This window comes from Macaca fascicularis, chromosome 1, assembly GCF_037993035.2.
Source record: "Macaca fascicularis isolate 582-1 chromosome 1, T2T-MFA8v1.1".
Classification (NCBI taxonomy): Eukaryota; Metazoa; Chordata; class Mammalia; order Primates; family Cercopithecidae; genus Macaca; species Macaca fascicularis.
This window is the reverse complement of record NC_088375.1, coordinates 109,543,902-109,570,449: the sequence shown is the minus strand read 5'-3', so window position 1 is coordinate 109,570,449 and position 26,548 is coordinate 109,543,902. Positions and strand designations below refer to the sequence as shown.

General features: G+C 40.3%; 1 protein-coding gene across 12 annotated transcripts in view; it reads left to right on the top strand.

Annotated features, from left to right (window-relative positions):
* SNX27 (sorting nexin 27) overlaps positions 1-26,548 on the top strand; it is a 92,349-nt gene that overhangs the window by 27,409 nt on the left and 38,392 nt on the right. For 11 of the 12 annotated variants that reach the window (XM_073995298.1, XM_065545919.1, XM_005541872.5 and 8 more), the window contains 4 exons: positions 17,054-17,246; positions 19,793-19,857; positions 21,127-21,231; positions 24,508-24,586. In XM_073995298.1, coding sequence (XP_073851399.1) covers positions 17,054-17,246; positions 19,793-19,857; positions 21,127-21,231; positions 24,508-24,586 — 442 coding nt within the window. Of the gene's footprint in view, positions 1-17,053; positions 17,247-17,538; positions 19,242-19,792; positions 19,858-21,126; positions 21,232-24,507; positions 24,587-26,548 lie in introns of those variants that run through there. The other variant, XM_073995326.1, reaches the window with a different exon arrangement.

Genomic DNA, 26,548 nt, shown 5'->3' with positions numbered 1-26,548 from the left:
GCCCATTTCAGAACTTAGATGTCTACTCCTCTTTCCACATCATGTTCTTTTTCATTTTCTTTGGAGATATCAGTGTGAATGATTAACTGTGGTTTTTCCCACGAGTTTCCTGAATGCAATTCCCATTAGCTGTTTCACACATTTCCAATCTGTTGCTGTTGTAGTTATGCAGGAAAGCCCATCTTGAATTTTTAGTGATGTGTGCTAGCCCCTTTCCTGAATGCCTTTGTTTGTTCTTCAAAGCCTAATTGCCACTGATAGCTCAGTCTACTTAATTTTTCTTTTGGTTGCAATATGCTTTATTTGCCTTTAATTATTTGTGGAGTGTTGATATAATAAGAAATGTTCATTATTCTTAGTAGAAAATGCAATGGGTTCTGTTAGATACTGGCAAACAGACTACAGGTGTTTAAAGCTTAACAGTTGACTGAAGTTTCAGTCTCTAAAACTGAGATTTATCCTCCGCATGGGAACGAGCTACTAAACATTTATGGTAAATTCTTTTTAGTGAAGAGATAAGAAAAGCAAGGAAGCTAAAAAAGTTGCAGAGGATCAAATAATGCCTGGTTGCATCTGTAATTTAGCTGTAGATAATGGCATGTAGGTTTTATTTCAGCATGGACTTCTGTAGTCTTAGAACCACACACAGAATTTAGAGTTTTATGCTTCGTAAGTGCTAACTTTGAGTCATAAGGCATGTAAGAAGTTGAAATCAAGGTCACATCCTAAAAGTAGAGCGGATTGGATGTTGAGACCTTTTGGGAATTACTTAAAACCTTGGAAACTTGAGAAAAGGAATGATACTACTAATTGTACCTTTGTTTATTTTTATTTTTATTTATTTTTTGAGACGAAGTCTCACTCTGTTCCCCAGCCTGGAGTACAGTGGTGTGATCTTGGCTCACTGCAATCTCTGCTTCTCGGGTTCAAACAATTCTCCTGCCTCAGCCTCCCAAGTAGCTGGGACTACAGGTGCACACCACCATGCCCTACTAACTTTTGTATTTTTAGTAGAAATGGTGTTTCACCATGTTGGCCAGGTTAGTCTCCAACTCCTGATCTCAGGTAATCTGCTCGCCTCAGCCTCCCAAAGTGCTGGGATTACAGGTATGAGCCACTGTGCCCAGCCCACTAATTGTACTTTTAAAATCAACTTTATTGAACATAGTTTACCTATATTAACATTCACCCATGTTAAGTCTACACTTTTACAAGTTTTGACAAATGTACATAGTCTTATAACCACCACCACCACAATGAAGATTTAGAACATTTTCATATCCCCAAAAGTTCCCTCATGCCCTTTGCAGTTAGTCCTCACCTCTTACCACTGCACTTGTCAACCACAGATCAGCTTACTAAAGTCACCATATTTTACGTTTTCCAGAATGTTAAATAAATGGAACCATACCATGTGTACTCTCTTGTATCTGGCTTTGTTCAGTTAGTATAGTCCTTAAGATTGGTATACATTGTTATTTATACCAAATATTTGTCCCTTTTTAATTGCTGAGTAGTAGTCCATTATATAGATTTACTACAGTTTGTTCATCCCTTCATTGTTCATGCACTTGTGGGTTGCTTCCAGTTTTGGACTAGTATGACTAAAGCTGCCATGAAAGAATATTAAATGTACAGGTCTTTATGTAGACATATATTTTCATTGCTCTTGAGTATATACGAAGAAGTGGAATTGCAGGGTGAGTATAAGTTTAACCTTATAAAAAACTGCCAAACAGTTTTCCAAAGTGGCTATACCATTTTTACATTCTCATATAAGGTAGAGAGTTCCATTGTTTCCATAACCTGTTGATATTTTCAGTCTTTTTAATTCTAGCCATTCTCATAGACAGTGATATCTTACTGTGGTTTTAATTTGCATTTACCTAATGACTCATGATGATGAGCTGCTTTTTGTGTGTTTAATGGCCATTCATGTGTCTTCATTGATGAAGTAACTGTTTAACTCTTTTGCCTGTTTGAAAAATTAGGTTGTGGCCGGGCGCGGTGGCTCACGCCTGTAATCCCAGCACTTTGGGAGGTCGAGGCGGGCGGATCACAAGGTCAGGAGATCAAAACCACGGTGAAACCCCATCTCTACTAAAAACACAAAAAATTAGCCGGGCGCAGTGGCGGGCGCCTGTGGTCCCAGCTACTCAGGAGGCTGAGGCAGGAGAATGGCGTGAACCCGGGAGGCGCAGCTTGCAGTGAGCCGAGATCGCACCGCTGCACTCCAATCTGGGCGACAGAGTGAGACTCCGCCTCAAAAAAATCACAAAAAAATTAGCTGGGCATGGTGGCGGGCGCCTGTAGTCCCAGCTATTCAGGAGGCTGAGGCAGGAGAACCATGTGAACCTGGGAGGCAGAGGTTGCAGTGAGCCAAGATCACGCCACTGCACTCCAGCCTGGGCGACAGAGCCAGACTCTGTCTCAAAAAAAAAAAAAAAAAAAAAATTAGGTTGTTTGTAGTATTATTTTGTTGTAGAGGTTCTTTATATATTCTGGCTCTACAAGTCCTTTATCAGATATATATATATAAACAAATATATATTTTCCAGTAGCTTGAAAAAGGACTTAGATGAATCAGGCGCAGTGGCTCACGCCTGTAACCCCAGTACTTTGGAAGGCTGAGGTGGGCGGATCACCTGAGGTCGGTGGATCACCTGAGGTCAGGAGCTCCAGACCAGGCTGGCCAATACGGTGAAACCCCGTCTCTACTAAAAATACAAAAATAAGCCAGGCATGGTGGCAGGAGCCTGTAATCCCAGCTACTCGGGAGGCTGAGTCAGAAGAATCACTTGAACTCGGGAGGCCGACGTTGCAGTGAGCTGAGATTGTGCCATTGCACTCCAGCCTGGGCAACAAGAGTGAAACTCCGTCTCAAAAAAAAAAAGAAAAAGGACTTAAGATGTTTTGTAAATATTTGAGTTTGTGACTTGCCTTTTCATTTTTAAAAACAGTATCTTTCAAAGAACAGAAATTTTAAATTTTGATACAGTCTAGTTTATCAGTTTTTAAATTTATGGGTAATGCAATTGTGTTCTAAGAAATCTGCCTAACCCAAGGACCCTAATCTTTTATGTTTTCTTACAGTTTTATAGTTTCAGCTATCTTTTTTTGTAAAAACTTTATTATTTATTTATTTATTTATTTATTTTTGAGATAGAGTCTCGCTCTGTCGCCCAGGCTGGAGTGCAGTGGCGTGATCTTGGCTCACTGCAAGCTCCGCCTCCCGGGTTCACGCCATTCTCCTGCCTCAGCTTCCTGAGTAGCTGGGACTACAGGTGTCTGCCACCACGCCCTGCTAATTTTTTTGTAGTTTTAGTAGAGACGGAGTTTCACTGTGTTAGCCAGGATGGTCTCGATCTCCTGACATCGTGATCCACCCGCCTCGGCCTTCCAAAATGCTGGGATTACAGGCATGACCCACCGTGCCCTGCCTGTTTTTTATTTTTATTTTATTTTATTTTTTGAGGCAAAATTTCGTTCTTGTTGCCCAGGCTGGAGTGCAGTGGCGTGATCTTGGCTCACTGCAGCCTCTGCCTACTGGTTTCAAGTGATTCTCCTGCCTCAGCCTCCCGGAGTAGCTGGGATTACAGGCATGTGCCACCACACCTGGCTAATTTTGTGTTTTAGTAGAGACAGGGTTTCTCCATGTTGGTCAGGCTGGTCTGGAACTCCCGACCTCAGGTGATCCATCTGCCTCGGCCTCCCAAAGTACTGGGATTACAGGCATGAGCAACCCCACCTGGACTTTCATTTTGTTTGTATGTATGTATGTATGTATTTTGAGAGGGAGTCTCCCTCTGTCACTCAGGCTGGAATGCAGTGGTGTGATCTCGGCTCACTGCAACCTCTGCCTCCTGGGTTCAAGCAATTCTCCTGCCTCAGCCTCCCCAGCAGCTGGGACTACAGGCACACACCACTGCGCCTAGCTAATTTTTGTGTTTTTAGTAGAGATAGGGTTTCACCGTGTTGGCCAGGCTGGTCTTGAACTTCTGACCTCATGATCTGCCTGCCTTGGACTCCCAAAGTGCTGGGATTGCAGGTGTGAGCCACCGCTCCCAGCCATAAGAACTTTATTAAGATATGATTTATATACCATAAGCTCACCTAAAGTGCACAATTTAGTTTTTTTTTTTTTATTTTTAATTTTTTTATTTTTTAGATGGAGTTTTGCTCTTGTTGCTCAGGCTGGAGGGCAATGGCGCAATCTTGGCTCACTGCAACCTCTGCCTCCCGGGTTCAAGCAATTCTCCTGCCTCAACCTCCTGAGTAGTTGGGATTACAGGCATGCGCCAGCATGCTCAGCTAATTTTGTATTTTTAGTAGAGATGGGGTTTCTCCATGTTGTTCAGGCTGACTCGAACTCCCGACCTCAGGTAATCCATCAGCCTTGGCCTCCCAATTAGCTGGGATTACAGGCTTGAGCCTGGGCTCCTGGCTAATTTAGTTTTTAGTGTGTTCACAGAGATTGCAGTGAGCTGAGATCACACCACTACACTCTAGCCTGGGTGACAAAGTGAGACTTCGTCTCAAAGAAAAAAAATAGATAAATAAAAGTACAATTAGTGGTTTCATTCCTTTTCTCAGTTCCCAAGGTTTTAGGTAATTCCCAAAAGGTCTCAACATCCAGTCTGCTCTACTTTTGGGACATGACCTTGATTTCAACTTCTTACATGTCTTATGACTCAAAGTTAGCACTTTTGAAGCATAAAACAAATTTATAACATTTTCATTACCTCAAAAAGAACCTCATTCCTTGTACCCATCATTTTCCAAACCTCCCATCCCCTCCAGTTCTAGGAAAGCACTAATCTATCCTCTGTCTTATAGATTTGCTATTCTGGACATTTCATAGAAATGGAATCATGGGGTTTTTTTTTAACTGGCTTCTTTCACTTGGCATAATATTTTTGAGGCTTATTCAAGTTGTAGCACACATCAGTACTTCATTTTAACATTCTGTTATATAGATATACCACTTTTATTTATCCATTCTTCAATTGATGGACATCTGGATTCCTTCCACTTTTGTCTATTATGTTTGTTTGTTTGTTTGTTTTTGAGTGTCAGCTAGGCTGCAGTGCAGTGGAGCAATATTGGCTCACTGCAGCCTCTGCCTCCTGGGTCCAAGCGATTCCCCTGCCTCAGGCCCACTGAGTAGCTGGGATTACAGACATGCACCACCACACCCGGCTAATTTTTGTATTTTTAGTAGAGATGAGGTTTTGCCATGTTGGCCAGGCTGGTCTCAAACTCCTGACCTCAGGTGATCCACCCGCCTCGCCTCCCAAAGTGCTGGGATTACAGGTGTTAGCCACTGCGCCCGACCAGGGTCAAGGTTTTGTTTTTGATTTTGTTTTTATATGGATATTCAGTTGTTTCACAGCAACCTGTATTTAAAAGAAAATTCTTTCCCCATTGAAATATCTTGGCATCATTGTGGAAAATCAATTTACTATTTCTGAACTTTTTGCTCTGTTTCATTGGTCTGTTCCTTATGTGTCTGAACAGTTGTGTCATTTTGGGATTGGTTTCTGTTAAATGTCTTTTCCCTTGAGAATGGGTGGTATTCTCCTGGTTCTGTGTATATTGAGTCATTTTGGATTGTATCTTGGATATTTATGAATGTTACATTGTGTAGACTCTGGGTTCTGTAATATTCCTTTGAGGAGTATTGATGTTTTGTTTTAGCTGGCAATAAGCCGTAAGCTGTGTCGCCTTGTGTGGGTTAGAGTTCAAATCTCAGTTTAATTATTTCAGCCTTTGCTATGCTGCTTCGAGTCTGTATACATCCAAGAAGGGATTAGTCTGAGATACATGTGGTGTTTATTCTTAGAATTAAGGGATCGCCTTCTCTGGTTTTCTCTTGCCTTAGGTTCTCTACTTACTCTGGTAGCAGCCATGGTTACCTAGAATCTTTTCCCTATATGTTTGAGCCAGAAAGATGTCAGGTTCTGTCTGAGTTTTAGTTACTTAAATTGTGCTATTTTGTAACTTAATGCCCACAAGCAGAGCAAAACCCTCTAAATGCAGGAGTGTACCTCCTCTTGTACAGATCATTGCTCCATGTTTTGAGTCCCCTCCACAGTCAGTCTGCTTGTAGTGTTTAATTCAGACTCCTCAGACAATTGTTTTTGTATTTTGTCCAGAATTTATAGTTGTTATAGTGGAAGGGTTGGTCTACATGAAGTGTATGTACTACTTGAGATGGAGTTTTCAGTTCTGTCAGGTTTTTCTTTATGTATAATGAATATTATATCTTGATGAATTGATCCCTTTAACATTATTTATCTCTTTATATAAGTCTCTATCTGTAATGTATCTGTCTCTCTTTATCCTTGGTAATATTCTTTGTTCTGAAGTCTTTCTCTCATATAACATATGAGCCACTAACATATAGCCACTAGTAGCCATGTCACCTTTCTTTTGGTTATTGTTTTCATTGCTATCTTTTTTTTTTTTTTTTTTTGAGACGGAGTCTCACTCTGTCGCCCAGGCTGGAGTGCAGTGGCCGGATCTCAGCTCACTGCAAGCTCCGCCTCCCGGGTTCACGCCATTCTCCTGCCTCAGCCTCCCGAGTAGCTGGGACTACAGGCGGGCGCCTGCCTCGCCTGGCTAGTTTTTTGTATTTTTTTAGTAGAGACGGGGTTTCACCATGTTAGCCAGGATGGTCTCGATCTCCTGACCTCGTGATCCGCCCGTCTCGGCCTCCCAAAGTGCTGGGATTACAGGCTTGAGCCACCACGCCCGGCCTTCATTGCTATCTTTCCCATTTCACCTATTTATGTATTTATAATTAAACTGGGTTTCTTATAGAAAGCTTATAGCTGGGTCTTGCTTTTTTGTCCAGTCTGGCAATGTTTTTATTTGGAATGTTTTATTGGAATCTAAATGTTTTTATTTAGACTACTTACCTTTAGTATAATTATTGCTATAGTTAGGCTAAATCTACTGTCTTGTTTTTTGCTATCTATGTTGCATCATTATTTATTTTTTTCCTCATTTCCTGCCGTCTTTTGGATTGATAGAGTATTTTTAAATGATTCTATTTTATGTCTACTCTTGTTTTATTAGGTATAATTTGTTTTTTTCTTGGTTTACAGTATATATCTGTAATTTATGAACATTTACCTTCAAATTATATATTTGAATTTGTAGTTATATATACATAATACATAGTACACATATTATATATAGTGTAACACTCTATATAGGTAAATATACCTAATATATATAATTTTATAATATATAATATATATTTATATTGGCCATTTTGTCCCCATCAGATGTTAATTCCTACAAATTAGTGAATTTTCTAGCTTTCCCTCTGTTATTGATTTCTAACATTACCCCGTTGTAGTTATAGAAGATACTTTGCATAATACCTTTTGTGTGTTTGTGTGTGTGTGAGAGACAAGGTTTCTCTCTGTTGTCCAGGCTGAACACACACACACACACACACACACACACACACACACACACAGAGACATACTATATATATAATTTAAGACACTTACAAGAGTATATTTCCCCCCTGCCATCCTTTGTGCTATTGTTGTCATACATTGACTTCTGTATGTGTTATAAACTTAATGATACATTGTTATCTTTGCTTTAAACAATTGCCTTTTAAAGAGTTGGGTTTTTTTGTTTTTTGTTTTTTTGTTTTTGTTTTTTGAGATGGAGTCTCACTCTGTCACCCAGGCCGGAATGCAGTGGTGCAATCTTGGCATCCTGCAACCTCTGCCTCCCAGGCTCACGTGATCTCCCACCTCAGCCTCCTGAGTAGCTGTGACCACAGGTGCGCACCACCACACCCAGCTCATTTTTTGTATTTTTGATAGAGACGGGGTTTCATCATGTTGCCCAGGCTGGTCTCAAATTCCTGAGCTCAAGTGATCTGCCAGCCTTGGCCTCCCAAAGTGTGTTGGGATTACAGGCATGAGCCACCACGCCTGGCATTAAAGAAATTAAACATGATAAAAGAGTTATTTTATATTTGACCACATATTTACCATTTCCCTTCCTTCCTTCCTTCCTTCCTTCCTTCCTTCCTTCCTTCCTTCCTTCCTTCCTTCCTTCCTTCCTTCCTTCCTTCCTTCCTTCCTTCCTTCCTTCCTTCCTTCCTTCCTTCCTTCCTTCCTTCCTTCCTTCCTTCCTTCCTTCCTTCCTTCCTTCCTTCCTTCCTTCCTTCCTTCCTTCCTTCCTTCCTTCCTTCCTTCCTTCCTTCCTTCCTTCCTTCCTTCCTTCCTTCCTTCCTTCCTTCCTTCCTTCCTTCCTTCCTTCCTTCCTTCCTTCCTTCCTTCCTTCCTTCCTTCCTTCCTTCCTTCCTTCCTTCCTTCCTTCCTTCCTTCCTTCCTTCCTTCCTTCCTTCCTTCCTTCCTTCCTTCCTTCCTTCCTTCCTTCCTTCCTTCCTTCCTTCCTTCCTTCCTTCCTTCCTTCCTTCCTTCCTTCCTTCCTTCCTTCCTTCCTTCCTTCCTTCCTTCCTTCCTTCCTTCCTTCCTTCCTTCCTTCCTTCCTTCCTTCCTTCCTTCCTTCCTTCCTTCCTTCCTTCCTTCCTTCCTTCCTTCCTCCCTTCCTCCCTTCCGTATTGGCTCACTGCAATGTCCACCTCCAAGGTTCAAGCAGTTCTTCTGCCTCAGCCTCCCAAGTAGCTGGGATTATAGGCATGTGCCACCACGCCTGGCTAATTTTGTATTTTTAGTAGAGATGGGGTTTCTCCATGTTGTCCAAGCTGGTCTTGAACTCCTGACCTCAGGTGATCTGCCCACCTCAGCCTCCCAAACTGCTGGGATTACAGGCGTGAGCCACTGTGCGCAGCCTATATTTGCCATTTCTGATGCACTTTATTCCTTTGTGTAAATCTAGTTTCTGTCTGGCATTAGATTCCTCTGCTTGAAGAACTTGCATTAATATTTCTTGCGTTAAGAGGGCAGGTCTTCTGGCAACGAATTCTCTTAGCTTTTGTTGATGTAAAAAAGTCTTCATTTCTCCTTTATGTTTGAAAGATTTTTTCAGGGTATAGAATTCTGGGTGGATTCTTTCTTTTCTTTTTTTTTTTTTGAGATAGAGTCTTGCTCTGTTGCCCAGGCTGGAGTGCAGTGACGCGATCTTGGCTCACTGCAGCCTCTGCCTCCTGGGTTCAAGCAATTCTCTGCCTCAGCCTCCCAAGTAGCTGGGATTACAGGCGCCCGCCACCACGCCCAGCTAATTTTTGCATTTTTAGTAAAGACGGCGTTTCACCATGTTGGCCAGGCTGGTCTTGAACTCCTGACCTCGTGATCCACCCGCCTTGGCCTCCCAAAGTGCTGAGATTACAGACGTGAGCCACCGTGCCTGGCCGATTTTTAAAATTTTTACTTACTTTTTTAAAGTACCAAAAGAAAAAATCACTCCATTATAATCCCAGCACTTTGGGAGGCTGAGGCAGCAAGATTGCTTGAGGCCAGGAACTTGAGATCACCCTGAGCAACATACTGAGACTCTGTCTCTACAAAAAATGAAAAAATAGCTGGGTGTGGTAACACAATCCCTGTAGTCCCAGTTACTTGGGAGGCTGAGGCAGGAGGATCACTTCAACCCAGAAGTTTGAGGCTGCAGTGAGCTTTGGTCACGCCACTGCACTCCAGCCTGGGAGACAGAGCGAGATCCTGTCCCAATTTGAAACAAAAATCACTCCAGTCTTCTGGTTTTCATAGTTTCTGATGAGAAGCCTGCTTGTTTTAGTTTTTGGTCTTTTCTATGGCTTGTTTTAACCCTCTCTGGCTACCTTTAAAGTTTACTCTCTTTAAAAAACAGAGACAGGGTCTCACTCAGTCATCCAGGCTGGAGTGCAATGGTGCGATAATAGCCCACTGCAGACTTGACCTCCTGGGCTTAAGCTATCCTCCTGACTCAGCCTCCAAGTAGCTGGAACTACAGGAATGTGCCACTGTACCTGTCTAACTTTTATATTTTATTTTATTATTTTATTTGTTTGAGATGGGGTCTTGCTCTGTTGCCCAGGCTGGAGTTCAGTGGCACCATCTTGGCTCACTGCAACCTCCGCCTCCCGGGTTCAAGCAATTCTCCTGTGTCAGCCTCCCAAGTAGCTGGGACTACAGGTGTGTGCCACCACAACCGGCTAATTTTTGTATTTTTACTAGAGACAGGGTTTCACCATGTTGGTCAAGCTGGCCTCGAACTACTGGCCTCAAGTGAACTGCCCACAGCCTCTCAAAATGTTGGGGTTATAGGTGTTGGCCACCGCACCTGGCCACCTAATTTTAAAAATTTTTAGTAGAGATGGGGTCTTGCTATGTTCCCCAGGCTGTTCTCACACTCTCAGCCTCAAGCAATCCTCCTTCCTCAGACTCCAAAGTGCTGGGATTACAGGCATGAGCCACTGCACCTGGCTTGCAGCGTTTTCTTCTTATCTTTAGTTTTTGGAGTTTCGTTTTTACATGTCTAGGTGGTGGTTTCTTATTTATCCTGCTTGAGGAATCTGTGGTTTGATATCTTTTATTATTTTTGGAAACTATCAGCCAGTATGTTTCCAGATATTTCTTCAGCCCACTCTTTTTCTCTTGCCTTTCTGGAGGTTCTAGTTACCTGTGTTTTGCACTGTTTGATATTGTCGTAGAGCTTTTGGGTGTTTTATTCTATTTTAGCTCTTATTTTTCTCCTTAGATAATTTTTATTGACCTATCATTAAGTTTGCTGATTTTTTTCCTCAGTTGTGTCCAGTCTACTGATGGTACTGTTAGAGGAACTCTTCATCTTTGATACCACACCTTTTTTTTTTTTTTCTTTCAGACGGAGGGTTGCTCTGTTGCCCATGCTGGAGTGCAGTGGCGTGATCTCGGCTCACTGCAACCTCCGCCTCTGAAGTTCAAGCGATTCTCCTGCCTTAGCCTCCCGAGTAGCTGGGACTACAGGCAACCACTACCACGCCTGGCTAATTTTTGTATTTTTTTTTAGTAGAGACGGCAGTTCACCATATTGGCCAGGTTGGTCTCGAACTCCTGACCTTGTGATCCGCCCGCCTTGACCTCCCAAAGTGCTGGGATTACAGGCGTGAGCCACTGCACCCAGCCCATGCCTTTTATTTCTATCACTTCCATTTGATATTTGCTTGTAATTTTCACACCTGCTGAAATTCTCCATCTGTTCATACATGTTTTCCACCTTTTCCTTTTGCATGAGGTCTTTAGCATTGTTAATCACTGTTATTCTAATAATATACTGCCTGATAATTTCAACATCTGGATCATCTCTGAGACTGTTTTATCTCTTGCCATAATGTTGGGTTTCTTTTTTTTTTTTTGAGATGGAGTTTTGCTCTTGTTGCCCAGATTGGAGTACAATGGCTCGATCTTGCCCCACCACAACCTCTGCCTCCCAGGTTCAAGCGATTCTCCTGCCTCAAGCGATTCTCCTGCCTCAGCCTCCAAGTAGCTGGGATTACAGGCATGTGCCACCATGCTTGGCTAATTTTGTATTTTTAGTAGAGACGGGGTTTCTCCATGTTGGTCAGGCTGGTCTTAAACTCCTGACCTCAGGTGATCGCCTGCCTCGGCCTCCCAAAGTGCTGGGATTACAGGTGTGAGCCACCGCACCCAGCCTGTTTTTTGTTTGTTTTTTTGTTTTTGCGTTTTTGTCCTGTAGTATTTAACTGAATGTCAGGCATCATGTGTAGAATAATAGTAGAGATGACTGAAGTAAATAGTGTTTGAACTTGGAAATGGGCAATGCTCTTCTGTTAGGGAATTTAGTCAGTTAAGCTGGGCTTGGGTTTTGCTATAGCTATCATTACCTTTACTGTGCCATAGGCCTTAAGTTTCTCTAGCCATGGTTTGCTATTGCCTTGTGCTTAGAGTGAGGGCTGGGGTTCTGGAAGTTTTAAAATATTTATTTATTTATTTATTTATTGAGACAAGCTCTCCTATCTCTCAGACTGGATGCAGTTGTACAATAATGGCTCTCTGCAGCCTTGGCTTCCTGGCTTAAGCATTCCTCCAGCCTCAGCCTACCAAGTAGCTGGGACCACAAGCACACGTCACCACATCTGGCTAATTTTTTTTTACTTTTTGTAGAGACAGAGTCCCACCATTTTGCCCAGGCTAGTCTCAAAATCCTGGGCTCAAGTGATCCTCCTGCCTTGGCCTCCCAAAGTGCTGGGATTATAGACAAGAGCCACTGTGCCCAGCCTGGAGGGTTTTTTTTTTTTTTTTAGACGGAGTCTTGCTCTGTCACCAGGCTGGAGTGCAGTGGTGCAATCTCGGCTCACTGCAACCTCTACCTCCCGGGTTCAAGTGATTCTCCTGCTTCACTCTCTCGAGTAGTTGGGACTACAGGCCTGCACCACCACGCCCAGCTAATTTTTGTATTTTTAGTAGAGTGGGGTTTCAGCATGTTGGCCAGGATAGTCTTGATCTCTTGACCTCGTGATCTGCCTGTCTTGGCCTTCCAAAGTGCTGGGATTACAGGTGTAAACTATGGTGCTCAGCCGGCCCTGGAGGGTTTTTTTCAGTGTTTTGTCCTCAGACTTTCAGCCACCTCTGCATACCAGTACCACAGAGAAGTTGTCTCTTTGCATTCTTACCCCTCTGCTACTGGTAGACTGCTCTTGCTTTTACTTGGGCTAGACTCATGGTAGAGGTAGATGTTGTGTAGTTCACCCTTAGGCTTAGGCAGAGTCTGTGTCTCTGTGTCCTAATTCTTTTCCCTTCCTTCTTCTTTTAGCCAAACTCGGCCTTGTATCTGTGGTTAGTCTTGGGAAAGAGTTTCCTGTCCCTCCCTCAGCTATAGCAGACCTCTGCTTGGTAACAGTGGAGGAACCTGGGCCTAATATGGTTTCCTGCCTCTCCCCACGGGTATAGAGTATTTTACTTTTACTCCTTCCCCAGAAGAAGTGGATCTTTGCCTGTGCACTCTGACTGAGAGGGTTTACTGCCTGTCTTATCCTGTTTTTGCTGCTGTAATAGAATAACACAGATTGTAGGTAATTTATAAAGAAAAGAGATTATTTGGCTCACAGTTCTAGAGCCTGGGAAGTCCAATATCAAGGGGCCACATCTGGTGAAGGCCTTTTTGTTGTGTTATAACAAGGAGGAAGGCATTCCTAGGTAAGGAAGTGCATGTGAGACAGAGAGGAAAGGGGGCCCAAACTCCTGAGATAAATAACCCACTGCCTCAATCATGACATTAATCATGAGAGTTTTGCCATTACCTCTTTTTTTTTTTTTTTTTTTTTTGAGACGCAGTCTCGCTCTGTCGCCCAGGCTGGAGTGCAGTGGCAGGATCTCAGCTCACTGCAAGCTCCGCCTCCCGGGTTCCTGCCATTCTCCTGCCTCAGCCTCCCGAGTAGCTGGGACTACAGGTGCCCGCCACCACACCTGGCTAATTTTTTTTGTATTTTTAGTAGAGATGGGGTTTCACCGTGTTAACCAGGATGGTCTCGATCTCCTGACCTCGTGATCTGCCCACCTCGGCCTCCCAAAGTGGAGAGTATTGCCATTACCTCTTAAAGATCCCACTTCTTAATATACTTCTTAATCCCTCTTCTTAATGCATGATAGCTGCTTAATGTCCTTATCCACTGATTCTTTTGTGTTGGTAATTTCTGAGCCTGTTTCTACTGACTAATTTTTATCCTGGTCATAGGTCAAATTTTCATGCTTTTTTATATGTCTAGTAATTTTTGATTGGATATTGTATATTGTGAATGCAGTGTTATTGGGTTGCTAGATTTTACTATATTTCTTTAAAGAGTGTTGGATTTTTTTTTTTTTTCTGGCATACAGTTAAGCTACCTAAAGATTACTTTGGTCCTTTTTAGCTTTGTTTTTAAGCTCTTTTTGAGTAGTTTAGAGTACCTTTTACTCTAGAACCAATTTGGCTCCACTCCTAAAGCATGCTCTTTTTGAGTTCCCTTCTGAATTCCATGCAGATTTAGGGAGGTTTCTTTATTCTGGCTGGAGGGAAGTTGAGTGATTCTGTAACCTGCGTGAACTCTGGGAATTGTTTATTTACCACTCCCGGCTTATAATAGTTTTTTTCTTAGATTGCTATTCAGTCAAAATTCAAGGGAACTTAATAAAGATTTCTGGAGCTGTCTTGCTTTAGCCCCCTCTTGCATGCTTAGTCCTGCAAATTCTAGCTGCTTTGGCCTCCTTGAACTTCAGTCTCTGTTTATTCAACTCAGTGAAGTTGCCAGACTCTGTTTGGGTAACCCTCCCTGAGCTGCAGTTTAGGAGTTACCTCTAGGCAGAAAGCTGAGATGATGTTAGGGCTCATCGGCTCATCTTGTTTGCTTCCCTTTTCTCGGGGATCACAATTCTTAGCTGCCTGTTGTCCAGTGTCTGAAAATAGTTGTTGCCTATATTGTGTCCAGTTTTCTGGTTGTATTTAATGGGAGGTTAATTGCCACCTGGAAGTCCACAGATTGTTCTGTAAACGGAGAATATTTTTATTTAGGGATAATTTGATTAAAAATTGATTTTAAATATTTTTGACTTTAAAAGAAATGCCAATGGAACTTTACTTCATATTATATAGAGGAATAAGTTCCAGATGGATTAAGGACTTATATGACAAAACAAAAAATTAAAAGCTCTTAGTGAAAATATTCACAAAAATATTGGTGAGTAGCTTATTGATCTTGGGAGTAGAAAAAGTTTCTTAAGACACAAAAAGTGTTGGTTATAAAAAGACTGATAAATTGGACTCTTTCTAGAATTTAAAAAACCTTAAATAGATGAAAAGACCAATGACAGGCCAGGTGCGGTGGCTCACACCTGTAATCCCAGCACTTTGGGAGGCCGAGGTGGGCGGCTCATGAGGTCAAGAGATCAAGACCATCCTGGCTAACATGGTGAAACCCTGTCTCTACTAAAAATACAAAAAATTAGCCGGCCATGGTGGTGGGTGTCTGGAGTCCCAGCTACTTGGGAGGCAGAGGCAGGAGAACGGCGTGAACCTGGGGGGCAGAGCTTGCAGTGAGCAGACATCGTGCCACTGCACTCCAGCCTGGGCAACAGAGCGAGACTCCGTCACAAAAAAAAAAAAAAAAAAGACCAGTGACAAACTGCAAGAAGATATTCACAATACACACAAATGAAACATTGTGTCAATATATGAACTCCATAAATCAGTAAGAAAAGCAAAAAAACTTAATATGAAGGTAGGCAAAACGCATGAGTAGGTACTTTACAAAAATTGACACTCACATGATCAATAAGTATATGAAGAGTTATTCAACATCATTAGTAATTAGAGAAATGTAAATTAGGATCACAGTAAGAAATCTTTTCACACCAATTCCATTGGCAAAATTAAGAGGATCTTTTTATATATTGCTGAAGGAGAATAAATTGGTACAACCACTTTAGCTTACATTTTGGCATTATCTCCTGAGGTTGAATATGCATATAGCTCTGCAGTTCACTCAGGGTTATACTCAGAAGAATATCTTTTGCATGTACATCAGGAGGCATTTATACAAATGTTAACAGCAGCATTGTTCATGGTAGCTAAAATCCAGAAACAACCCGAGTGCTCATGAGTGGGAGAACAGATTGAAAACAAACGTGCAACTATGATATATTCACACAACAAAATGCTGTATGCAGCAGAGTATACCACAAAGACATGTAATATTGTGATGAGACTGTAGTATAATATTAAGTGAAAAAAGTAAATCCTTTAAAGTCTCGTTCATCTTGATACTCTTATTTTTACAAAACCAAAATACCTTTAAAATTAAAATATAAAAATTTAAGGATTATATATAAATGCGAAAAAATATAAAAAGAAAAGCAAGGGAATCATGAACATGGTTGGATATGATAACTTTTTGGGGTCAGAGAAACGGATATAGGGATGTGGGATAGAGGAGGCAGAGACTATATGGTTTGAATTAAATTATTTTCAAGGTCTTAGCTTTGCTTTTATTTTGCTTTTCACATTATCTGTTTACTAACAAAAATTCCACTGTTGCTTAAATCACTTGGTTTTTTTGAGACTGTCTCCTTCTGTTGTCCAGGCTGGAGTGTAGTGGCAGGATCGTGGTTCAGTGCTTCCTCTGCCTCCTGGATTCAAACAATCCTCCCACCTTAGCCTTCTGGGACTACAGGCGCATGCCACCATGCCCAGCTACATTTTTGTATTTTTTTGTAGAGACAGGGTTTTGCCATGTTGCCCAGGCTGGTCTCGAACTCTTGGACTCAAGCAATCTGGCCGCCTATCAGCCTCCCAAAGTGCGCTGGAATTACAGATGTGAGCCACTGTGCCCAGGCTGCTTAAGTCATTTTTTAGGCCTTTTCTTTGGAATCAACTTTAGAGCCAGTTTAGGCCACACACAAGTATCAGTTACATTGCTTTATAATCAACCCTAGGTTTTCAGCTACCTTCAAATTTGCTTGCTTATTCACTCACTATATTTACCACATTGGCTTCAAATGACTTTTAACTTTCTAAAAATAAAATCCACCCTTAAAAACTGGTAATTGCCTTTGAAGTTATTTAAAAGTATGCTAGAGGTCATTCTAATAGCAAAAATAAGATCACGCTCCTTCTGCTGGGTGCGGTGGTTCGAGGTGGGCGGATCACCTGAGGTCAAGAGATCGAGACCAGCCTGGCCAACATGGTGAAACCCCTTCTCTACTAAAAATACAAAAATTAGCCAGGTGTGGCGGCGGATGCCTGTAATCCCAACTATTCAGGAGGCTGAGGCAGAAGAATCGCTTGAACCCAGGAGGTGGAGGTTACAGTGAGCCGAGATCATGCCACTACACTCCAGCCCGGGCAACAGAGTGAGACTCCATCTCAAAAAAACCCCAAAAAACAAAAAGAACATCATGCTCCTTTTGAAAAGGGGATAGTCCTTTTTTATACATACAACTTTATACATGTTTGTCAAAAGTAAGTCTTTAAAGTGACCTTGAATATAGTTTTTGTTAAATGCATAGTAGAATGCATCTAACCAATATCATCTAAGCGTGACGAGATGATTCCGTGATTTAATTTGTATTAAGTATGCTTTTCTTTTGTTCTTCTCCTTCACCAGGTATATAATGTTTACATGGCAGGGAGGCAGCTGTGTTCTAAGCGGTACCGGGAGTTTGCTATCCTACACCAGAACCTGAAGAGAGAGTTTGCCAACTTTACATTTCCCCGACTCCCGGGGAAGTGGCCATTTTCATTATCAGAACAACAACTAGATGCCCGACGTCGGGGACTGGAAGAATATCTAGAAAAAGGTAATCCAAACCATCAAACTCTACTATATTGAGTAGACATAGGTTCTAGATATGCAGCTTCTAAACTGCATAGCTGAATTTCCGGAAACTCAATAGTGAATGTTAGTCAGGTTTCTGACTAAGTATTGAACAATCTGAACTTTGAAGGCAAAACTGAAATGTCCAGTACAGTGATCAGTAGCCTGTTTTATTGGTTTGTTTAATGCTTAACAACAACAAAAAAATGAATGTTTAGTTTTTGATGCATTTGGTGATGCCTAATGGACACTTTTTTTTTTTTTTTTTTTTTTAGACGGAGTCTTGCTCTATCACCAGGCTGGAGTGCAGTGGCACGATGTCGGCTCACTGCATCCTCCGCCTCCTGGGTTCAAGCGATTCTCCTGCCTCAGCCTCCTGAGTAGCTGGGACTATAGGCACACGCCACCATACCCAGCTAATTTTTATATTTTTAGTGGAGACGGGGTTTCACCATGTTGATCAGGATGGTCTCGATATCTTGACCTCGTGATCCATCAGCCTCTGCCTCCCAAAGTACTGGGATTACATGGACCTTTATTTTTAGGGTTATATTATCTGCCAGCAAACACATATAGACTCAGCAATATGCTGAATTGATTTGGGAACTAAGTGGGCAATATTAAGACATTTTTTTTTTTTTATTTTGAGACGGAGTCTTGCTCTGTGCCCCAGGCTGGAGTGCAGTGGCGCGATCTCGGCTCACTGCAAGCTCCGCCTCCCGGGTTCACGCCATTCTCCTGCCTCAGCCTCCCAAGTAGCTGGGACTACAGGCGCCCGCCACCTCGCCCGGCTAATTTTTTGTATTTTTTAGTAGAGACGGGGTTTCACCGTGTTAGCCAGGATGGTCTCGATCTCCTGACCTCGTGATCCGCCCGTCTCGGCCTCCCAAAGTGCTGGGATTACAGGCTTGAGCCACCACGCCCGGCCTATTAAGACATTTTTAATATTTAAGACATTTTTTATTAAAATGATTCTTGGCTTACTGGTGTATCCTACCTGAAAACTTTATTCATTTTACAGGTATTCATAGATAGGTTTGCTGAGTTGTAGGTAATCTAGAGTGCCCTTGTTCTAAGCAGGCTAAACGTAGATACTAATACTTCGGTATTGAATTTTTTGTTTTTTTTTTGTTTTGAGACAGAATCTCGCTCTGTTGCCCAGGCTAGAGTGCAGTGGCATGATCTTGGCTCACTGCAACCTCTGCCTTCCAGGTTCAAGCAATTCTCCTGCCTTGGCCTCCCAAGTAGCTGGGACTACAGAAGCGCACCACCATGCCCAGCTAATTTTTGTATTTTTAGTAGAGACGGGGTTTCCCCAGGTTGGCCAAGCTGGTCTCGAACTCCTAACCTCAGGCGATCTGCCCACCTTGGCCTCCCAAAGTACTGGGATTACAGGCATGAACCACTGCACCTGGCCTTGTATTGAAATGTACTTGTTATCTCAGCGCCTCCAAATGATACATCAGGAGTCTGTGGATGTGGATGGTGAAACATTTGTCTAGAAAGGCAGGGAAATGACACAGATCTCTTCAATAAGAAGCTCATCTTGTGGCTCAGGGAAGAGACCTTTCCTTGCTACATTATAGAGTTACATTATTTGGTAGCTGTTCAGTAGGTTTTTCTCTAAAATACTAGTTTATAGAATAACAGTCTTACATGATATTTAGTCATTCTGTTTCCTTGTAACTAACTGACCTAGTTGAATCTTTTAAAAACTTTTGTAGGGAGCCTTAGTCATGAAGAGAAACCATTTTCCCCATAGAAGGTAATGGAACTTCCTTACCTGTTTTTAGCTTTTTCTAACAGGGACTGGCCTCTCTGAACAAAGCCCTTGGGAAATGAGAAAGGGTACAATTTTTAAAAATCAAATGAAGTAAAGTCACCAGTTTAATTTACCATTCTCATGAGAGTGTCAGGAAATTAACTTTCTTAAATTTAGAGGATTAGCTACCTACCTTACCTGCCTGCTTGCTTTCCTATCCCACCCATCCCCAGCCAGCTTTTTTTTTTTTTTGGTTGTTGTTTTGAATCTAAAGTCAGTAAGGTGAAATGATATAAATTCTTAATTACCTACCCTAGTTTTCCCAAAATGGCTTTTAATTTTTGTGGTTCTCTGACTGGCCTGTTTTTAGGCCAAATAAATATTTTTCCTTTAGTATTTCAATTTTATATTTGGTTTATTCCTAATTAATCTTCCCTTACTACTGCCTCTTTACCCCATGTTCTGTTGTTCTAGCTTGTTAATAGGTCACACAAGACTGCAAAGTTATATTTACTGAACTTTTATTTCTCTTTTCTGGTTATGTTTAGTATTTTTAGCGAGCTACATCTTTATATTTTCTATTATTTCTTTGTTCTGATCATATTTAGATGAATGTTTGTCATGCCTTAAAATCTTGTATGCTGGGCATGGTGTGCTGCCTCATTATTGCCTGCTATTGATGATTTAAACTTAAACTTTGATACGTCTTTGACTTTATATTCTTGATTTTAAGGCCTTATGCCAGATTTTATCTTTATTTTCTACAGTGTGTTCAATACGAGTAATTGGTGAGAGTGACATCATGCAGGAATTCCTATCAGAATCCGATGAGGTAGGTGAATATCTCCTTTAGTGATTGTTTTCCTCTTGGCTCCTTGTGGGGGAAAATAAGTTAAAGGTATTGATTATGGGTTAAATTTCCATAAGCTCTCCAAAGGACTCTGTTTTTTCTACTTCCATTTTATATGTATCCTACTTATCTATCCTTTAAGACCTAGGTCCACTTTCTCTTTGAAGTGCCAAGTCCACTTTCTCTTTGAAGCCATCCCTGATGAGTTTTCATCAATTTTTCATTCCACCAAAAGCTTTTGCAATTAGTTCCATTCAATGATCACTTGTTGCTGTCTCATTCTCTAATTTTTGTACATGTAATCAGATTATCGCTTTATATTTTTAGCTTACAAGAGTGTGAGCAACCTGTAGGTAAGAGCTAAATCTTGACCATCTTTATATTCCCAGTTCCTTACCACAGCGTCAAGCATGTTGTAGGTGCTTAATAAATAATAATTGAATAGAAGAGAGAATATTTAATGCTAATATAGTAGTGTGTTATCCACTACTTATTTTATATGCATATGCCTTGTTTTCCCAACTAGATTATAAATTTCTTATAGGCAAGGGCTTATAATAAAGCAATGCTTATGATTGTTTTAGGCAATGAATAGTACTTTTTAAAAAGTGGTACTTTTTTAAAAGGTCAAAAATTACAAGGTTAGAGGAATGTGTTAATCATCAAAAGCAGTGTGTTAATCATCAAAAGCAGTAAGAGGAGAGTAAGAATTGTTTACCTTTTGCTAGAATAAAATTGGGCATCAGGCTAACTTTGAAAGGAAAAATGGATGAGACTCAGGTATCCATTTTTTCTTTTAACAATCTCCTATTTATTTCAGGGTTCAGAAAGAAACTTAGTATATCTCTTGATCCAGTCTGTATGCCTGACCATTAATACCAGAGAATGTACATCAAAACTACTGCTTTCAGTTATCTTCTCCTCTCATTTGTGAATTCTGAATGGGGAGACGGAAGCGAATCAAAAATCTCATCTGTGTTTGACCTAGACTGTTTCACGCAAGTTTCCTGTTTTGAAATGTGAACACGTTGGCTTCAACATGTTTCTTTCCTCCCTGCTTATCTTAAAGGTTAACTTCCGCTGCAGCCCTGAAGTCAGCTTTAAGACTTGTAAATGTATTGACTTTTTTCCCGTTTTCATTGGAACTCACTTACTCTCTACCACGTTTTAGGTTGTTGTCTAGCTAGCTTGTTACAGGGAGAGTGAAGATATACTGGGCCATAAATTCTTTCTCTATGTCTTTTCCCCCAGAACTACAATGGTGTGTCTGACGTAGAGCTGAGAGTAGCATTACCAGATGGAACAACGGTTACAGTCAGGGTTAAAAAGAACAGTACTACAGACCAAGTATATCAGGTAAATTAAATGAACACATAGACTTGACATTGGATGATGTGAAGCTAAGGAAGATAGATTAAATGAGTCAATAAAGTGCTTAGGGTGTCTGGCACATAATCAGTTTATTAAATGTTAGCTACTATTATTATTATTAATGTGAAAGTACTTTGCCTTCCCTTAAAAGAAAGGTACGGTAAATATCCCAGGTTGTAGTAGTTGTGATTAACCCCTCCTTTTTTTTGGAGATGGAGTGTTGCTCTGTCACCCAGGCTGGAGTGCAGTGGTGTGATCTCGGCTCACTGCAACCTCTGCCTCCTGGGTTCAAGTGATTCTCCTGCCTCAGCCTCCTGAGTAGCTGGGACTATAGGCGCCTACCACCATGCCCGGCTAATTTTTGTATTTTTAGTAGAGACATGGTCTCACCATGTTGGCCAGGATGGTCTTGATCTCCTGACCTCGTGAGCCGCCCTCCTCAGCCTCCCAAAGTGCTGGGATTATAGCAACCCCTCCTTTTTTGATTGTAAAAAAACTATAACACACATGAAAACAGAATAGTATAATAAATCTCCATATAGTAATCATTTATATTTAATAATTATCAAGATTTTGCCACATTTGCCTTATGTATATCTTTTTTCTTTTCCTTTAAGTACTTAAAAGCAAATCCCATGTTATTGGACCTGTGTGTACTTTAGTATGCATCTTCTTACAAAACCACAGTGCCATTATCAAACCTTAAAAATTAGCACTATTGCCTTGGTATTGCCTAATAACTACTCCATAGTCACAATTTTCCAATTGTCTAAAAATGATTTTTTACATTTGGTTTGTTAAAATCTGAATCTAAACAAGGTCCTTAGATCACATTTGATTTTTATGTTTGTTTTAGTATAGGACAGTCCCCACTTCTCCCCATTTTTTTTTCATGCCATTGTTTTCTTGCAGAAATGGGTCAGTGCCTTGTGGAATGACCTGCATTCTGAATGTGTCTGTTTGTTTTCTGGTGGTGTCATTTAATATGTCCTTCTATGTCTCTGTATTTTCTATACATGGAAGTTTGCTCTAAAGGCTCAATTAGATTCAGATTCTGCTTTTTTGATAAAACTTCATAATTGGTCCTGTATACTTTATATTGCTTCTCAACAACAAGTACACAATACTGGGTTATCCCATTTTAGTGGTACTAAGGTTAACCAGTAGGTTTAGGTGGTGAAATCTGATCTTTTCATTGTAAAATTCACCACTGCTCTTTCATCAAATGAATCTATCCATTGATGATTATTGCCTTAACCAGTGATTTCATTAAAGGTTACAAAGTGCTGATTTTCTAATACTCATTTCTTCACACCACTTAGCTAGAATTCTTCTGAAAATAACTTTTCCTTGTCAACTAATGCTACTAATTATCTCAAAATAGATAATTTCCCACAGTTTGTGAGAAAGACAGGATACGTATTTAAGCCTTTCCTTTGCTGATTTTCAGAGTAAATATATAATTATATATAAGTATAATTATGTGTTAATAATATATAAGGTATATTACATATTAAATAATATATACTTTATAATTATATAATATATTAAATAATATATAATTCATTATGAAATAGTATATATTATATATAATAATTTATATAATGGGTTTTTAGATTCAATGTGATTTAATCAATAGCATATATTATCTTTTTGATGCTCAGATTGTTCCATCTTTGGCCAGTGAGAGCTCCTTCATGGCTGCTCCTTTATGCTTTTGATGCAACCTAATATTTTTATGATAGCATCCTTGCTTTTTGGTACAATAAGATGTCCTGGCCTCATCTTTGTATATTTCTTACCCTAGATATCTAGAATAGGCCATTTCCCCAAGGAGTCCTATTCTTTTAGTGAGAAACTGTCTTTAGAGATCATAATCTGCGTGCTGGGTGTAATCATTGCCTGTATATGCCTTTTCATTGGCCTTTAATCCTAACTTGATCAGAATTTTCAGGGAGACAAGCAGGTTTCTGGGTACTAATGCTTACATTTCTCTTTTGTAGCAAACATTAAAAAATCTATCCCCCAAACATTTATTCATCCACTGTATTTTATGGCAAAGGATATATGCAGGATCTCAGGCATTTATGAAATTATACAATGGTAGAGAATTTCAAGAAAAGTACTATTTTTACAGCTTGCTGATCTTTTTGTTTTGTTTTGATTGCTTTTTTCCAGTGTTCCTCTAGCAAGGCTTAGGTTTTTTACACTTTCCTCCCAACCCTGTTACTGAGACTTCTAGCTATAAACTATTTTCTAAACCTTGAAAGCCTTTTAGTTTCTATCCAGTGCAGTGTAGAATGATAATTTAGAATACTTATAATGTCTAGTTCCTCTATCACATCATGGATGGACCTAGGCCTCATGTGTGAGCAGATAGGAGAAGAAGGGATATAATCACATTTGGCTTACTGAGATACTAATAATCAACAGTTTTATTTTTGTTTTATCAACAAAACAACGGCATGAAAAAGAAGTACCTTACTTATATTGAGGTTGATCTTGAAAAGAAATTTTGTTACTACTAGTTTATATTTTGTTGTTGTTTGTATGTAATTGTCATTTATTTGCACACAGTTTTCCAATTTCTCTTTTATTTGTCATGTTAGGACCTGAGTTCCTAGAGAGAATGAGTGATTCTTGTTTAATATGCCTCTATTGTCCCAGTATTTTGCTATTTTTTGTAGATATTAGATGGTAATTCTTAGGAAATGGAGGTGCCTAATGATCCCAGCATGAGACATGGGTCATCTAAAAAGTAAATAAAAAAGTTTTGTTTAGCCAGAATATAATTGACAAACAATATTTTACGCTCTAGAATCAAATGTGTAGTTTTTTTGTGTTAATGTATTAAATGTAGGCTGAATGTGTGAAACTGGATATTTAATCATTTATTTTCTTTTTAAGATCTGTGCTATTAAGTACATTTCTTGTAAGTGGTGTTAAAAAAAGAAGTTGTTTTAGAGAGGGAAGCTGATATTTAAGGACAGAATATTGTCAGCTTACACTGGAAGGGAGAAACTCATATTCATAGCTGTTGGGGCAGATACAGGTGTTTTTTCCCTTTCATATGTATGTATGCGTGCATGCATGTACACATACATACAAAGAAGGATAGTTATGGACCATTAATGCAATTTTTGTGAGGCCAAGATGGCGGAACCTCTCCCCTTTCCCTCCTCGGCAGGCATACACCTGCCTTTTCCTACAGCATTGTCTGACTTAATTTTCTTGAAACCAATCTATCCTGTTTAACCTTAGGCTATTGCAGCAAAGGTTGGCATGGACAGTACGACAGTGAATTACTTTGCCTTATTTGAAGTGATCAATCACTCCTTTGGTGAGTACCAGTGGCTGATACTAGTTTTGTTTTCTAATACTGTCAGAAAGAAACTATTCACCTAGAGAAGAGCTTGAAGACAAGGGGAGATCCCACTCATTAGAACTGTCTCTAACGAGCAGACCAAGCATATCCCATTAAACTTAGGTCATAAGGATGTCTGATCACTATTGATTCTTTTTCCTCTTTTGTAAGTATAGGTTACAACCAGCAATGAATTGGAAGATACTTTCATGAGGTTCTTTTAAATCTGAGGTTCAAAATTCATATATTCCAATGAAACGGGCTTAAAAAGATGGGATGTTCTATTTAGCCACATGTTGTTTTAGTGTACTTTAGGATTTTTGTAAAGATTCTTAAGAGTAGCTTTCTGTTTTTAGAAGTTAGAAAGATATATATTGGTTAAAAGCCTTGTTTTAATGCATACGTTTAAGCTTCTGTGTGAATCAATTTCCTCTTCCAAGGAGGTTTTATTGCTTGGTGATAGGAAATTTATATTTTATTTTACAAAAGCTAGGGATGGTAGTCACATTGGATGCACTGAGACTACAGAGGGGAGAGAGTCTGAGGGCTTGCTCTGAATGACATAGATTTCCTACAGTTTATGGGTCTCTTCCGTATCATATAGATTTATACAGGGCTAAGGCCAGAATAGATACAGATAATATTGGTTGATCAGATCTTCCTTATCCCAGAAAGGGGGAGAGTTTGGTAGATTTAGGTTGCCTTGCTATCTCAGGTCCAGGTAGAATAACTTTGATTCCCCTAAAGCAGCCATCTCCCTAATATTTTTTTTCTTCCCAACTCACAGCAGTGTAACTAGACAGATGTAAATTATGTTACAAAGGATTACTGAGGTACCAGGATATCTGGATTCTAACCTTGTTTTTTGTCTAAGCTTTAGTTTCACTTTCTATAAAATGGAAAGTATTAAATCTATCTTTTGTAGTGTTACAAAGCCAAGTAAACATCGAGAGAGGAAGTAATCTCAGCAATTTGGGAGGCTGAGGCAGGAGGATTGCTTGAGCCCAGGAGTTTGAGACCAGCCTGGGCGACATAGTGAGACTGCCATCTCTAAAAAAAATTTAAAAATTAGCCAAGCATGGTGACACATGCAGGTGGTCTAAGCTGGGAGGCTGAGGTAGGAGGATCAGTTGAGCCTAGGAGGTTAAGGCTGCAGTGAGCTATGATTGTGCCACAACACTCTAGCCTGGGCAACAGAGTGACACCCTGTCTCAAAAAAAAAAAAAAAAAAAAAGGCAATTTAGAAATTAAAAGTGGTAGTTTTTTTTATCGTGCTTGGGTGGCTGTTAGAAAGAGGAAGTATAACATTACTCAGAAGACACTTTTCAGTTTGAGGAATACTGCAGGATTTTTGGAGGTAGGCTGGAAAAAACCTTTTGGCGTTAATAAAAGCAGTTCATTGAGAATTACCACATGAGAGACTCTGAATGCACCAGAGTTGGGTAAGAGGAGACGCTTGCTTTAAAGATGTTTAGTGGACACGAGCTGTAACTAGCTAATGGATTAGATATTTTAACTAAATTTGGAGTTGGTGCTGTTTGCAGAGTTGTCATGTTAACTGATCTGTGTCTTAGTACTTTTTTGTGTTGCTATAAAGGAATACCTGAGGCTGGGTAATTTGTAAAGAAAAAAGGTCTAATTGTCTTATGATTCTGCTGATTTTCAGCTGATATCCACCAAACATCTTTAAGACTGGGTTCAAGACTGGGCATCTGGTGAGGTCCTCAGGCTGTTTTCTTCCACTCATGGTGTATGTAGAGATCACATTAGGCCCCACCTCTAACATTGGGGATCAAATTTCAACATGAATTTTGTGGGGGACAAATATCCAAACCACAGCACTTGTCATTCAAGTGATAGGTTTCTGTCAGCTTGAGACTTGACTGGCCATGGTCATAGCTAGAAAGGATATTTGGCTGGACAGATATGGCTGTTTTG